Source organism: Macrotis lagotis, chromosome 1 (assembly GCF_037893015.1).
Source record: "Macrotis lagotis isolate mMagLag1 chromosome 1, bilby.v1.9.chrom.fasta, whole genome shotgun sequence".
In the NCBI taxonomy this organism is placed as follows: Eukaryota; Metazoa; Chordata; class Mammalia; order Peramelemorphia; family Peramelidae; genus Macrotis; species Macrotis lagotis.
The window spans coordinates 882,875,250-882,889,777 of record NC_133658.1 but is presented as its reverse complement, the minus strand read 5'-3'; the positions used below and the strand labels follow the sequence as shown (position 1 = coordinate 882,889,777).

The window sequence follows — 14,528 nt, the reverse complement described above, 5'->3', positions numbered from 1 at the left end:
CATTAGAACTGGGGTCTGAACTCAAACCCTCTTAATCCAGTGCTGGTTCTCTCTTTTAGCTTGCCTAAGTGTACTGGTCCAACTTTCCTAGGTCATGAAGTGGCTAGCTACTTCCCTGGGAAAATCTGACCCCTCAAGCTAGGTGGACTAGACCCAAAGGTGTCAAGGTAAAAGTCCTAAAAGTCAATCCTTCAGTTGAGTTAGTGGGCAGGTCATATCTGAGGAAGGCATTAAATCTCAGGACCATAGTGACCTTCCCAGCTCAAAGCTGCTTCCCCTCCCCCCTTCTCCCCCTCTCCCAACACCAGCTCCCTCTGGTTCCCTTATTCTACAGCTTTCATCATGTTGCTAGAACACTAGGGACCCAGCCCGGGAGTAGTCATGGTGACCCTGAGGTTAGGGCAGGTGTCACCAAGCTGGTGTACACAGTGATGAGGTGTCCTTGGGAAGAAGTTGAAGAGGGAAAGGAATGGGTGTGTGTGTCACATGAACTTTAGGTGTGCATGTGTACACATATATGCACATTTTATATATGTATAAATCTATATTTATATTGAATAATGTCAAGCCAATCTGATAAATAGCCCGATGGAAAAGAGATCAGAAGCAGCCCCAGAACAAATGATATACTATTGATTTTACTTTAAATTTATACACATACAGAGAACAGTACTTATGAGAGGTTACTATTTTTATTTTTAAATTTACATATAGAATAAAATATGGTTTCTACATAAATATTAAATGCATTACAAAAAATATTTAGTGCAGGACAAAGATATAGAAAATTATATGATATAGAAAATAAATATTATATATAATATATACATATAAATAGTATATGTGGTCTATAGAAAATAAATATATGGAATGCATATAGAATAAATATATATACATGTGTGATGTTTAAAATAAATATATAAATGTGTGATACGTATAAAATAAATGTATTTAAATACACATGATTATGTGTAAAATAAATACAAAATATTCCATGTGATATATCCAATAAATCTACATAAATATGTAATTTATAAAAATACATAGGGTATCTAAAACACATATATTTATAACATATAACATTTATGTAGAAAATATTCCAGTATATAGATACAGTCTAGTTTGGGTGTGATACCACTTTTTAAATTTAAGTATCTATTATATATTCAAATATCTGTGTATATAAAAATACACATTCTATTTTCTTAAATTTTATTTTTATTAATGTATTTCTCACCCTCTCTATGCATCTATACATATATACATAACATGTTTATGCAACACACATGCATATGTCAAAGGAAGTGGGCAGAACAGTTAGAGGGGTTGGCCTGAGAGTCCAGAAGCCCCAAGTTCTGGTCTTCTCTCTATTACAAAATGGTGGTAGGACAATGGACAGGTCATCTAATCATTAGAGGTCCTATATAACACCTTAAGTTGTTGATGAGCTTCCCATCTCAGCAAAAGGAGTTCCCAAACCAATGAGATTACATTTCTGAACATTAATATGAAAAAATGAATGAATAAGTGAGTGAATGAACGCATGGATAGCTAAATAAATAAATGAACAAATATATCACACACCTTTTTTTTTCTTTTAGCAATCGCTAAGTAGAGTTAATGTTATGGTGTATGATCTGATTCCTTATTTTACTCTCATTTATTTTATATTTTTGTTTTTGCTGAGACTTTTTCAGATCAGAGAAAGATGATGATGGTGGTAATTAATAATAATAATAACAACCACAATAATAATAACAATGGTGTATATGGCTGGAAAGAAGAATTCCAGAACTGGAAGAGGTCTCTACGGTCAGATTATTCAACTTGTACCTGACTAAGAATCAATCCCTCTAAAATACTATTGATCTATAAGGAAGGATTCAATGTATTGGGTAAAGGAATAGAGGCCTGCTTATACAATCTGCGGATGACCCAAAGATAGGAAGGTCAATTGCTGGGAAACTGGACAGTGAAGTCAGGATCCAAAAAGATCTCAATAGGCTAGAAGGTTGAAACAGGTTTAATGAGATAAAATTTATCATGGAGAAATGTAAAGTTTAACACTTAGGTTCAAAAAATCATTGCCATAAATTAGTTCAGACTAGAGAGATTTGACTGAAAAAGTCTAACTGAATCCCTTCTGATTGTTAGAACCTCCTTTATTCTTTTTTTGTTTGTTTGTTTGTTTTGTTTTGTTTTTGGCAAGGCAATGGGGTTAAGTGACTTGCCCAAGGCTACACAGCTAGGTAATTACTAAGTGTCTGAGGCCGGATTTGAACTGAGATACTCCTGATTCCAGGGCCTGTGCTCCATCCACTGTACCACTTAGCTGCCCTGCTTCCTTTATTCTTAAATTACTTTTACATTTTTTCTAAAAAAAAAAACCCCATTTTAATCTATTTCTCTTATTTTTTTAATCTATGCACATACTATTTCCCCCCAAGTAAGGTAAGAATTCTTCAAGGGCAGGGGATAATTTTTCATTTTAATTAAATTAAATGCCTTTATTAAAACACCTTCTTTGTGCCAAGCTCTCTGTTGGATTCTGGGGATTCAAATATTTGTCTGATTGAATTGTTGGGCATGTGGACCAGAGGTTTTTTTGGTCCACTTAAAAGCTTAGTTGGTGTAGCTCCTGAGGTCCCTTCTGACTGAGTCTAAAGATTGGACTGTTGACCCAGAGAGACTAAAGATCAGAAAAGAAAACGGTACCCTTCCCAAAGAATTTAAATTAATTTTTTAAAAAATGGCAGTTCCACTCCAACATCCACTTAGGCCATCATCCCTGCTCTCCCTTGTGCTTCACTCTTCTCAGTCCCAGACTAGCCTAGGCCTCTCGTCTTCCATCAAGACACCTGCCCTCATCCAAATACCTTCTCCTTCCCCAACCTGCTTCCAGTTGACCTGCTTCCTTATAGCTTGGCTCTAGGACCCAACCTTGGTTTTTGAGCTGCTGAGAACCAACGCTCTAAGGACACTGAGCCAAGACTGATCGTTCCAGGCATAGCAGCACACTTTCACAGGGCCTTACCAGTTCATTTAACTAGTATTCACCAGTTTATTTAACTAGCCCTGCATTTTATAGGCACTATGGGAAGATGGAAAATGATGACAGTTGATGCTTGTATAATGCTCTAAAGTTTATGAAATTCTTTATCTGACCTTCATTTCATCCATCTATCTGTCTATATATCCATCTACCTGCTTGTTGATCTATCTATGTCTGTCTGCCTGGCTATCCCATCTGCCCATCCATCTATCCATCCATCCATCCATCCATCCATCCATCCATCCATCCATCCATCCATCTTATCTATTTTTCTATCTATATTTATGCATATATATATACACACATAAATGTGTATATATTTATCTATATCTGTAAATATAGTTACAGATCTAGCTTTTTCTTCATGACTATGAAGTGAGTCACTGAATTCAGTCCCCTCGTTTCCAGATAAAAGCTGTGTAAGGAAGGGACCTGTTCAGGGGGACACAGCTAGTAAGCATCTGAGGTACCACCTGGGAATCCAATTCTTCCTCCTTCTGCAATCTATGCTTTAGTCATTGTATCATATCTCCTCTCATAAAGCACAAGAATGGACCAGTAATTTTACCAAGGGATGGTGAGGTCTCAGGATGTAACAGCAAGAACCCTGATTTGGGAGTCAGAGAACCTTGGCTTCTACCTATCTGGATCTCCTTGGGTAAATCCCTTAATCTCTCTGGACCTCAGTTTCCGCCTTTCTAAAGGAAGAGATTGAATTTAACGACAACAATGACAATGACAACAAGCCCTATCCAATCAGACAATAAACATTTTGCCTATTTGCAATAGGCATTTTGCTGAGCATTGGAGATAGCAAGATGCAAAAGACAGTTCTGCCCTCAAGGATCTTAACATCAAAAGGAAGAGAGAATACACAAACAACTATGTACAAACCAGATAAAGAGAAAGAGAGAAGGCACAAGGCTTAAGGAGGTCAGGAATGACTTCCTTGTAGAAGGTGGGATTTTAGCTGAGGCTTAAAAGAAACCACAGAACCTGAGAGGTAGAGAGATGAGGAGAATGAAATCTCTTCATCACATTAAGTCAAATGAACTAAGACTGAGTCTAAAGGGTCCCAACAATGTTAGACAGAAGGATCCTAATTTCGAAAAGCCGACTGGTCAAGGCTTCAGAATTAATAGGAACACATATTTCAATAGGACTTAAATATTTACAAGATGTTTCACCTCACCTATAAGACAAGTTGTATGCCAGAATTATTCCCATTTTATAACGAAGGAAAATGCTCTTAAACTGTTTTTACCCCACCAGGTTATCACTTAGAAGGACCATGAGATGTATCTACTGGACAGAGGAAGGTAGCAACTGGTGAGGAAAATGGCCCCTGGATCCTATCCTTACTGGGGTCTATTCTGCCGAGTTACCATCTTTCAAAATGAATTCAAGTAAAGATTTAAGATTTTGTCCTCATATCCCAGCATCTCCATTTCCTAGTCTCACTAGGCCCAGCTACCCCCAAACAGCTGCTGATGCCTTAGGGGACATCCCATGCCTGGGGGACTCTCACATACTAATTACCATGGAACCACTTCCTTTCCTCTTGGAGGTCCAGGTGGTCATTGATTGGAAACCAGCTGGAGGAAGGGAACCTAAAATATTTAACCCTATCTCTGCCCCCCCATGACCCTAGGAATTGGGGTTGGGGGGAAGAGAATAGAGTCTGACCTCTCAGAGACCCATCTACAGAAGGGAGGCCTGGACTGGTTGGGTTCAAGAAGGAAAAGAGAGGAGGTCAGTTTTGCTTTACTCTGCCCCCCCCCCCCAGAAGTAAGCTGGTGGCCTCAAAGGGAGGCAGTGGTCTTAATTAGGAGAGATGATGCTGTGGTGACTCAGCCTCCCAAAGGTGCCTTCCCTTATTCCATTTTCCATCATAAAGCTCTGGCTCTGGAACTGAGCCAGGATCCCTGGTGGTGGTAGAAGAGGGGTTGGGGGAGGTTGTGGCTTGGAGGTCCTTTATTACATTAGCTCGTCAAGTCATTCTCACTGGAGCAGGGAGGAGGAAAGCCAGTCCCAATCTCTTCTGAATGTGGTATGGGTTCACAGCTCTTTGGCCCTTATCAGTAGGAACAGTCCTGGCAAAAGTGGATTGGAAAGTCTTCCATCAAGGTAGGTGTTTGGTGCCAACTGTGTATCCTGAGCTAGGAATCCCAGCAGCCAACCTGCCCACAGTGGTCCAAATTAAATCTAGCAAAAAGTGGCAGAAGGTGGCAGGAGGGGTTGAGACATCTTTTTTGTTTGTTTGTTTGCTTTTTGCAAGGCAATGGGGTTAAGTGACTTGCCCAAGATCACACAGATAGGTAATAATAATTACCTATATTATTAATTATATGTTATATATATTAATTATATGTTAATAATTACCTATATTAATAATAATAATGATAAGTGTCTAAGGTTGGATTTGAACTCAGTTCCTCCTGACTCCAGGGCCACCTAGCTGCCCCTGGGGTTGAGACATCTGGCAAGAAATGGGCAAGATATTCAGCTCTCTGACCACCAGATCCTCAAACCACCTAGGATATCTTTCTTGTTATCCTGTTTGAGAAGGTGTGTGGTCTTTGGGAAGAATACTAGATTTGGGATCATGATACCTGGAGTTCAGATTGTAGCTCTACCCCAAACTAGCTTTCATTTTCATAAACTCAGTTTCCTTGTCTGAAAAATGGGAATAGCAATACTTAAATTATCAATCCCATTTTGCAAATGATAAAATTAAATATTAATAGAGGCTGAGCCCCCAAGGAAGCTAGGCATGGTTGGCCACTGTTGGATCATCCTCTCAGCATCCTCAGGTGAGGATGGTGTTGAAGGGGGTGACATGGCCTTTAGACACAATCTGTAGTGGGTGGTACAGAATTCTTGGTTCCCTTGATGACAGCCCTGGGAGCCCACTCTCTTGACCACCTTATACATGGCTTCTGGGAAATCTGCTCCAAAAACAAACAGGATAGGAAAATTTTCCTGCCAACATGCCCAGCTCTCTTACCGCCCCCTTTCCAACTTCCCACTATCTATGAGACCAGCAGCTGAGACAGGTGAAAGTCACACCTCTCTTCTGCCTTCCTGATCTTTTCCCACCTGAAGACTAGACCAAGGTAGTCAATAAGCCAATAGATTGAAGGAAGCACCCTAGCATAGGGATTCTGAGCAGAGGATCTGCTTCTCACTGCTACTTGGGCCTTGGGCCTCTGTTTTCTCATCTGTCAAATGGGGATGGGGGGAGGAGTTCACTTACATGATAGTGGGGGGGGGTCCTACTCTCAATTCTAGGTGCCTATGAATGGTGGCCTTGAACAGCTCACCTCAGTGATAGATGATCAAGCCCAGCTAGGCATCTGGCACCAATCCCTTCCAGGGCTAAACTTCTGATTTTCTGATTCCCAAGATTGACTCATAACACCCACCTTGGCAGGAACAAAATGATGTCAACCTCTGGGCGGGCCTTCTTCTCTTTTCTCTATCTCTCCTTGTCTCATGACTTGCTCTTTTCCTATTCTCTCCCTCCTCCCTCTTGGTCCGAGTTTGCTCAGAGCCCACCCTGGATCTCCAGGAGGACCTGCCCTGACCACAGTTTCAGAGCCTACTCCATCCATGTGGGCACTGCCACAGAGACCCTGGGGTGCTGATCCTGGGTCTCCGTGCCACTGGAAGGGAAACCCTTCGTAACCTTTGCCCATCCCAAGCTCTCAAGTTCCCCAAGGGGTGGTAACAGAAACCTTGACAACCTGTGTGTTTCTGCTCTGGTCTCTGATGCTTGTTCCGCTACAGGTTTAGCCAGACCCTGGAAACAAGACCTTTGGGGGCTTGATCCAAGAGATCGGCTGCCCCAACTGAACAATGGATTTACCTATGCCTGAAAGCTTCCTCTCCCCCTCCTCCCTTCCTCGTTCCCTCCCCCAAGGGAAATCACTCTAAAAGGGCCTAATGGAGCCATGTCCTTCTCTCTTCCTCTCTCTTCCTTCTTTCTCTCTCTCTCTCTCTTTTTTTATTAGCATTTGTGGAATTTATTCCCAAACTCTCCTAATCTTCCGTACACAACCATTTGATTTGCATAACCCAACCCCCTCTCATAAAAACTGGCTGCTAGTTTAATTAAAAAATGTAAATTTGCTGTCATCTCGGGGCCTGGTGAATTAGGACGACATCGGCATTTTTTATTGCTCAAGACGTCCAGATTGATCCAGCCCTTTCCTGAACTGTGGTGGGGGGGAAAGGGTCCACACGGTCTTGAACAGTGGGGGATTCTTGTTCAACTTATCTAGTTACTCCCCCCCATCATTGGGTGTCACAGATTGCTGGTAACCCAAAGCAAGGGTGAGGGGCAGCCCATGTCCCTTGTTCTTCTAGGCCCCAAGGAAGCTTGGGGTACATGGAATCTAAGGTCCCTTCTGGCTCCTTCTGTGTATGAGTCTTGAGCAAGGCTAAGTTACCGATTAAAATCATAATCTTTAGAAAACAGACATCCACAGTGAAGTCCACTGCTGAAGATGGCAACAGAAGCTTTTCAGCTGGCACCAGCCCTAGCCTCAAGTTGCTTCCACTCTACCCAGCCAAAGTCTCCAACCTGAGCAGAAACAGCTAGACTTTGACTGACAACGTAGTTGAGATCTGATATTTGGATGACCTCGGCTACATCCTGAAAAGGAGCCTGGAGAAGGCTCTGAGACTGACCCAGAAAAGTCATCACAGAGAATGCAACTTCTTTTGTTGCTTTTATTAAGAAAACAAAAAAAAAGAAAAGAAATGTTTGGGTTTGTTTTTTTTTTCACCATTTGAAATGGGTGAGTTTAAAGGGAGACGTTGGGATCTGAAGGAGGGGCAGAGGTGGTCTAACCAGCTGGCTCTCCTCTGGGGGTTGGGGCGGGGAGAGGAGTCTTAGAACCCTGGTGATCTGGGCCTTCCCGCCAGAGTGGCTGGACTCCAGCATCTGGGTCCCGCCAGGAGGGCCCTGCTCCAGCTAAGAGAGGGCTGAGGTGACCTCAGAGGCCCTTCCTAACTTCGAGGAAAAGTTTCCAGAGCCTGCCCCCCCCTGGAGTAAAGGGCAGAGTGATTTATCCTAGGGCAAAGAGGAGGGAGATGCCCCTCCAGACTCCTGCTGCCCACCCTCTCTGCTGAGCTGCCTAGGAAGCTCTCCCTCCTCTTCCTCCTTTCCCAAGTCAATCTTGCTTCTAGGATGGGGTCAAGGGGTTCCTCTCTCCACCCAGGGGAGTCTTCCTCAGGGTAGACCTGGAGACAGTGGCCTCCATCAGGGCTGGGGCAGCAGCCCCAGCTGGCATGGGGGGGGGAGGAGGAAAGCCCTGCCTGGCCCAGTGAGTAATTCCTGGCTGCCCCACGTGCCTGCCTGGCTGCGTGTGGGAGCCTGCACCAGGTAGGCAGGGCTGGATGTCAGCCCCTTGGCCCGACTGGGTGGGGGCCCATTTCCGAAGAAAGGGGGAGGGGCCGAAGGGAACAGATCAGACACCTGATTGGGATTTGGAGGCTGGCTGGGTCCTGGTGGGAGGACAGAGGCAGGGCCGACTGGACCCTTCTGCCAAGCTCTGCCCAGTAGGGGGTGCTGCCTTCTTCACTCCATGAGGCCCTGGGGCACCTTGATACCAAGTTAAGTAAAGATCAGACGTCATAGGGGGTGGGGCCAACTTTTAAACTCTTTAAATGCACCCCCCCCCATAACCACCCCCCTCATCCACACTCCATCCCCACCCATAAATACTCTCTGACCCTACGGAGGTCATCTGTCATGAGCCCTGGGGAACAAGACCAGAATGCCTGGGATGAATAATTCTTTTAATTCAGGGTCTAGTAAAGCTACATACATAAAAACAAACAGATCTACAATGTCTAAATACGAATCTCTCTTTTACACACGTATGGCCGTAGCTCAAATATTCCACTCCATATTCATTTATCCTTTTACAAAATGAAACAGAAGGTTCAAAGGTTAGACTATGAGGATAATCTCCCTGTTTATTACTCTTTTTTTTTTAATTGAAATCACGTATAAGAGAAGGAGACTAGCTGTTTTTCCCCAACCCCGAAGCAAGCCAGGGCCTCATCCCTGGTGGGAAGTGCTGCTAAATATGGAATTAAATGAAAATCGAGATCCCAGGGCCTGTCCTTGGGAATCTGGGGTCCGTCGGAAGCTTGGGCCTGGGCCTCCAGCAGGAAGGGTGGAAAAAGTGGGTGGAGGGGAGATAGGGTCCCGGGCACCTCACTTGGAACTGATAACAGCCTCATGCCAACCCACGGATTCTCAGGTGAAAAATACTCATTAGCCGTAATAACTAGCTTGATCCTCCGCCACAGCCTTGTCCCAAATAAATTAAATTCCTTAAGTCTGAGACAGTCTCCCGAAACCAGCCCAACCACCTTTCCCAACAGGACGCTGCTTTCAAGAAGCCAGCCACCCCCCACTGAAAAAATAAAAACACACACCCCATGAGTGAGACGCGGGGGGGGGGGGGAAGACAAACATTCGCACAACAGGATTTTTAGAAAACCCCACGAAAAAACCCGAACTCCGGTCTCTGGGTGTCTCCACGGCTCCCTTCCCTACTTCTTTCATAATGACAAGCATCAAATTAGTCAGAGTTCCCGAACGGGCGATAAATAATAACAATTCTCTGAAGCCGCGGCCGGCGGCTGTGTGAAAGCGGCCGCCGACCCTCTCCCAGGCCGGCCGCCCCCCTCCCCGCCCCCTCCCCCCGGCCGCCGCCTCCTGGGGCTAAAAATAAGAACTTCCGTAAAAGAAGCGAAAGAAAAGTGAAAGTCCCCCCCCCCCCCCCCCGTTCCCACGGGCCGGTACCTGTCCCGAGGTCCATGGTCCTCCGTCCGGTCCCGAACTCTGCGGGGCGCCCGGGAAGGAAACAAACAGAGTCTGATCAGTGCCGCGCCGGGACCCGCGCCCGCCCCCGCCCGGCCCGCCCCGCCCCCGCCCGGGGGGCTCCGGGGCCCGGCCCGGCCCGGGGGGCTCCGGGGCCCGGCCCGGCCCGGCCCAGGCTGGTCCCCGGGCCGCGGGGCGCGCGCCCCGGCATCGCCAACGCGGGGCTCGGCTCCCGGGGCAGCTCGCCCGGCCCGGCTCGCCTCGGCCACTTTGTTAAAGTAAAAGAGAAACTATGTGTGCAGAGCCGGCCCGGGGCCCGGGGCCCGGGGGCCGCGCGGGGCCGGGGCGCGCTCGCCCCCACTCGCCGGCCCCGGGCGCCCCCGCCCCCCGCCCCCCGCGGCCGAGCCCAGCCCCGGAGGAGAGGGCGCCCCCGGCCCCGCGCCCCCCGCCCCGCGCTCTCCTACTCACCATAGTCGGAGAGTCGAAAGCCGAATTCACTTAAATAATCAACTTTCATAATACTTAATTAATGCCTAATTGCGCCTGATTACTCCCCGAATAACAAGTTGTCTTAGAGCCCTGATGTCATCGCGCCTGACGGGAGCGCTCGCTCGGGCGAGCAGTTTGGCAGGAGGAGGGCCGCCGGGAGGGGGAGGGGAGGGGGCCGGGGGCGCCGCCGGCGGAGGAGGTGATTGGCAGGGCCGGCCCGGGCACCGCCTCCGCCCGGCCTTGCCCGGCGCCGGCCCGGGGGCAGGTGACAGCGCCGAGGCCGGCCCGCTCGGGCTCGCTGCCGGCGCGCTCCCCGCGCGCTCCCCGCGCGCTCGGGCGCTCTCCCCGCCCGCCCCGGGCTCGCCGCCTCCGGGCGATGCTCAAAGTGAACGAGCTGGGGCGGCCAGCTCCCGGGCAGCGCGGGCACACGCGGGCACACACGCGGGCACACACTCGCACTCACACACGCGCGCTCCCCGCCGGCCCGCGGCCCGGCCTATCGGCTCCGTGATTGCCCGAGCCTCGGGCTCCGGGGGCGGGGAGGCGGGGTCTGCCCCCCGGGCGCCCCCCGCCTGCCCGCGGACCCCGGCGCCCCTCACTGCCCCGCGGGAGGGCCGTGCGCGCGTGAGTGTGCGGAGGCGCGTGACGAGTGTGCAGGGAGAGCGCCTACGCGTGCAAGCGTTCCGTGTGAGTGCGGGAGGCGCTGAGTGTGCGCGCGGGCGCGGGGGCCGGGGGCCGGGGGCGCGGGGACGAACTTCGCCGCCCCCCGCGCGGGAGTGTGCCCCGAGCGCGGCGCGGCTGCGGGGGGCGGCCCGCACGAGGCCCCCCGCCCCCCAGTTTCCGGCCCTCCGGGCCCGGGGTTGCCTGGGCATAAAGGGGGTTTTGTTCGGCCTCTTTTCTCTTCTTTAATTTCCTTACTCAGAATTTCCTCTTTCTTTGTCTTTTTGGTGCTTTTTTGGTTCGGAGGAGAAAAGCCCCCCCGGGCGGCGGGGCGGGGGGCGCCGGGGAGCGCGCGGGGTGCCCTGCCTCCCGGGCCGGGGCCGGGGCGCGCGCGGGGAGCCGCCCCCTCCCTCGGCTGCCCCCTGCAGCTGGAGCCGGGCTGGGGGCTCCCCGGCACCCTCACCCCAGAGTAGCCTCCTCCTGGGCTGGGGGCTCCCCAGCATCTACCCCTTAGAGTAGCCTCCTCCTGGGCTGGGGGCTCCCCAGCATCTACCCCTTAGAGTAGCCTCCTCCTGGGCTGGGGGCTCCCCAGCATCTACCCCTTAGAGTAGCCTCCTCCTGGGGTGGGGGCTCCCCAGCATCTACCCCTTAGAGTAGCCTCCTCCTGGGCTGGGGGCTCCCCGGCACCCTCACCCCAGAGTAGCCTCCTCCTGGGGTGGGGGCTCCCCAGCATCTACCCCTTAGAAGTAGCCTCCTCCTGGGGTGGGGGCTCCCCAGCACCCTCACCCCAGAGTAGCGTCCTCCTGGGCTGGGGGCTCCCCGGCACCCTCACCCCAGAGTAGCCTCCTCCTGGGCTGGGGGCTCCCCGGCACCCTCACCCCAGAGTAGCCTCCTCCTAGGGTGGGGGCTCCCCAGCATCTACCCCTTAGAGTAGCCTCCAGCTGACCCAATCAGAATTCTGCTAAGTGGAGGAGTCCCTCTTCCACAGGATCAAAGATCCCACATCAGAAAAGGGTCTCAGAGACAGTCTTCCCTTATTGACAGACAGGGAAACTGAGGCCAGGAGAGGCTGGGGTCCTGACTCTCCACGGCCTCTTCTAGGAGTAAACCGATCGAAGGTCCTAGCTCTACCAACCTCCACCTCCCGTCTGTAGGACCAGGCGAGAGGGATGGAGTCCATCAAGTCCCCGAGTGGGCCACGCAGGCCCTTTAACACCATCACACCCTTTGGGTTGGTTCTAGTGCCTTTGACCAGTCAACAAGAATGGTGGGCAGGGGCTTCCGCCCCTTCATTATGTCCGGCCTCTCTCCCTGCCCCCATTTAGTGAGGAGACCTAGGGGAGCCCCTGGCTCAGCCCTGGCGAGCCGCCAGGGTTGTCCCAGGGTCTCCGTGGACATCCAGTCCAACTCCCTCGGTTGCCCGTTGAGGAAGCTGCCTAAGGTAGTGGCAGCGTTTGAACCCACACCTTCGGACTCCCGAGGCAGCTTCTTCTTTCATCACAGCACAGACACCACCTCTTCTGCCCTCACTCCCTCTCGCCTCAACTCCTTCCCGCTGTGTGTCTTGGTGCAGCCCATCCATGCGGGGCCGGGGAGGGCAAAGGGGCAGGAGCCCTTCCTCAGCCCAGGCTGCTCCTCTCGCTCTGTGTTTTCCCATGTGATGCTCACCTTCTCAGCCATGAAAGTAGATAGGGCCCTCACTCTACCTCGTTTGAACAGGTAAGAGAACAAATTCCTACTCTACCTCCTGTGTGCGCGCACACACACACACACACACACACACACACATACACACACAGCCTCAGGGTTCCCCAAATCAGTTCTGGTATCTCTCTTGGCTGGAGCCAAGCTCCCAGTTTTCCCCAGGCTCCTCCAGTCTCCCGATGCCCCTCTTGAACCGAGCTCCCACTCACTGCTCCTACAGTCATCTGAGGTGAGGAACCCGCCCTTCAGCTGATGCAACCATCGGGCTTGATTTCCTATCTCTTCCATCTCATCACAGGACCAGGCTGTATTGTCCTCTCCTCCCTCCTCCAGACTCTCTGGGGAGAAGGGAACTGGTTCCTTTTGCTGACTCTTCCCACCTTTCTGCACTCCCCACCTCTGAGGTCCCCGATGCGGCCATGGCAGAAGACTGGTTCTGCATCCCTGGTCATCCCTGGGACCAGAGGTGGAAGGATGGGAGGTGCGGGCCCTTCCCCTGGAAGGCCCTCCCCTCTGTCTCCAGGGAGCTCCCGAGGACCAGTGGAGAGGGCAGGACTTCACATCAGAGGATCAGAGACTGAGAACTGGGAGGGACAGGTGTTTTGGTTTGTTTTTTACATTTTTTTATTTTTTTAAAGGTAGGGTAGTGGCTTACAGCAAATTTGCTTTGTATCTTCTTTGTGTTTACTCATTATGTACATACTGTTCCCTTCACCCCACCCTCACCCCAGTAGAAGGTAAGTGGCTTGAGGACAGGAATTGTCTTTATTTCTTTGTCTTCACCACTGAGAAACAGTAAATGGTATATAGTGGGAGCTTAATCAATGTTTAACTGTATGCCACCAATCAATAAACATTTATTAAGCACCCACTAAGAGACAAAGTTATAAAGCAAATAGTCTCTGTTTTCAAAAACATTTCCTATGGGGAGGGGTTGAGTCAGAGAAGAGTGTTACATCTGGAAGATGCCACCCAATCCAATCCCCTCATTTTACAGTTGAGGAAACTGAGACAGAGAGAAGTATCTGCCCATGTTTCTGCCTTTGGGGGGGGTAGGGGTGGTGCTGGATGGGAGCTGGGGGTGGAGACCAGGAGGAAGGGACTCTTCTCTACCCATCCAAGAGCCTCTTTCCCTTCATATCTCTGTCTCCTCTCTTGTTGCTCCTATTCCCACAGGGTTGAGGCTCAGGGTTCAACCTCCTTCTCTATTCTTGCTGAGGCAGCCTCCAAGGGAGATGGCGTTGGCCTATTTTTGCAATTTACTTTTATTTATATTTTGTAAAGGGAGGTGCCCAGAGAAGCCTTGAGGCAAGGGCGTTGGAGAATTACAATCCATTCTTTCTCCTACATTTTCCTTATTATTTTCTCTCTCCTTCCCCCCTGCCCCTCCCCAGCTTCCCAGTTCCAGTTTCACATGGAATCCCAGATTTCTGGAGCCATGAAGTCTCCTTTTCCCCATCTCTCCCTGATTTCCTCCTGCAGATGCCTTTAACTCAGTTTACCAGAGAAAAAAGTCAAGGGGGGTGGGGAGAAGGTACCCAAGGGTCAGGGCAAGAGGAGCCCCCCCCCAGTCCATCTGCTGGGACAAGACCTCAGGCAAACTGTTTCTCAGGGATTTTTCCTTTCCTGTAACAAGAGGGACTTGGCATGATCTCTAGGGTACCTCCCAGCCCTAAATTCTGAGATTCCACGACAAGACTGGGGTGGGAGCAACTGGGAACCAGGGCTAAGGAGACACTTCCTCACCTGCTTCCCTGGCCACAACTGCAAGACCCCAGGCGG

The 14,528-nt window shown here is 50.0% G+C and overlaps 1 protein-coding gene across 5 annotated transcripts in view; it reads right to left on the bottom strand.

Annotated features, from left to right (window-relative positions):
- The window catches only part of CASZ1 (castor zinc finger 1), a 242,534-nt gene that overhangs the window by 85,672 nt on the left and 142,334 nt on the right, over positions 1-14,528 (bottom strand). For 2 of the 5 annotated variants that reach the window (XM_074218471.1, XM_074218475.1), the window contains exons 1-2: positions 10,362-10,519; positions 9,876-9,914 (exon numbers count right to left, since the gene is read on the bottom strand). The exons of 1 other annotated variant lie outside the window; for it this stretch is intronic. In XM_074218471.1, the coding sequence (XP_074074572.1) occupies positions 9,876-9,914; positions 10,362-10,410 (88 nt within the window). In that variant the 5' untranslated portion in view covers positions 10,411-10,519. Of the gene's footprint in view, positions 1-9,875; positions 9,915-10,361; positions 10,520-14,528 lie in introns of those variants that run through there. 2 more of the 5 variants (XM_074218472.1, XM_074218473.1) reach the window with 1 other exon arrangement.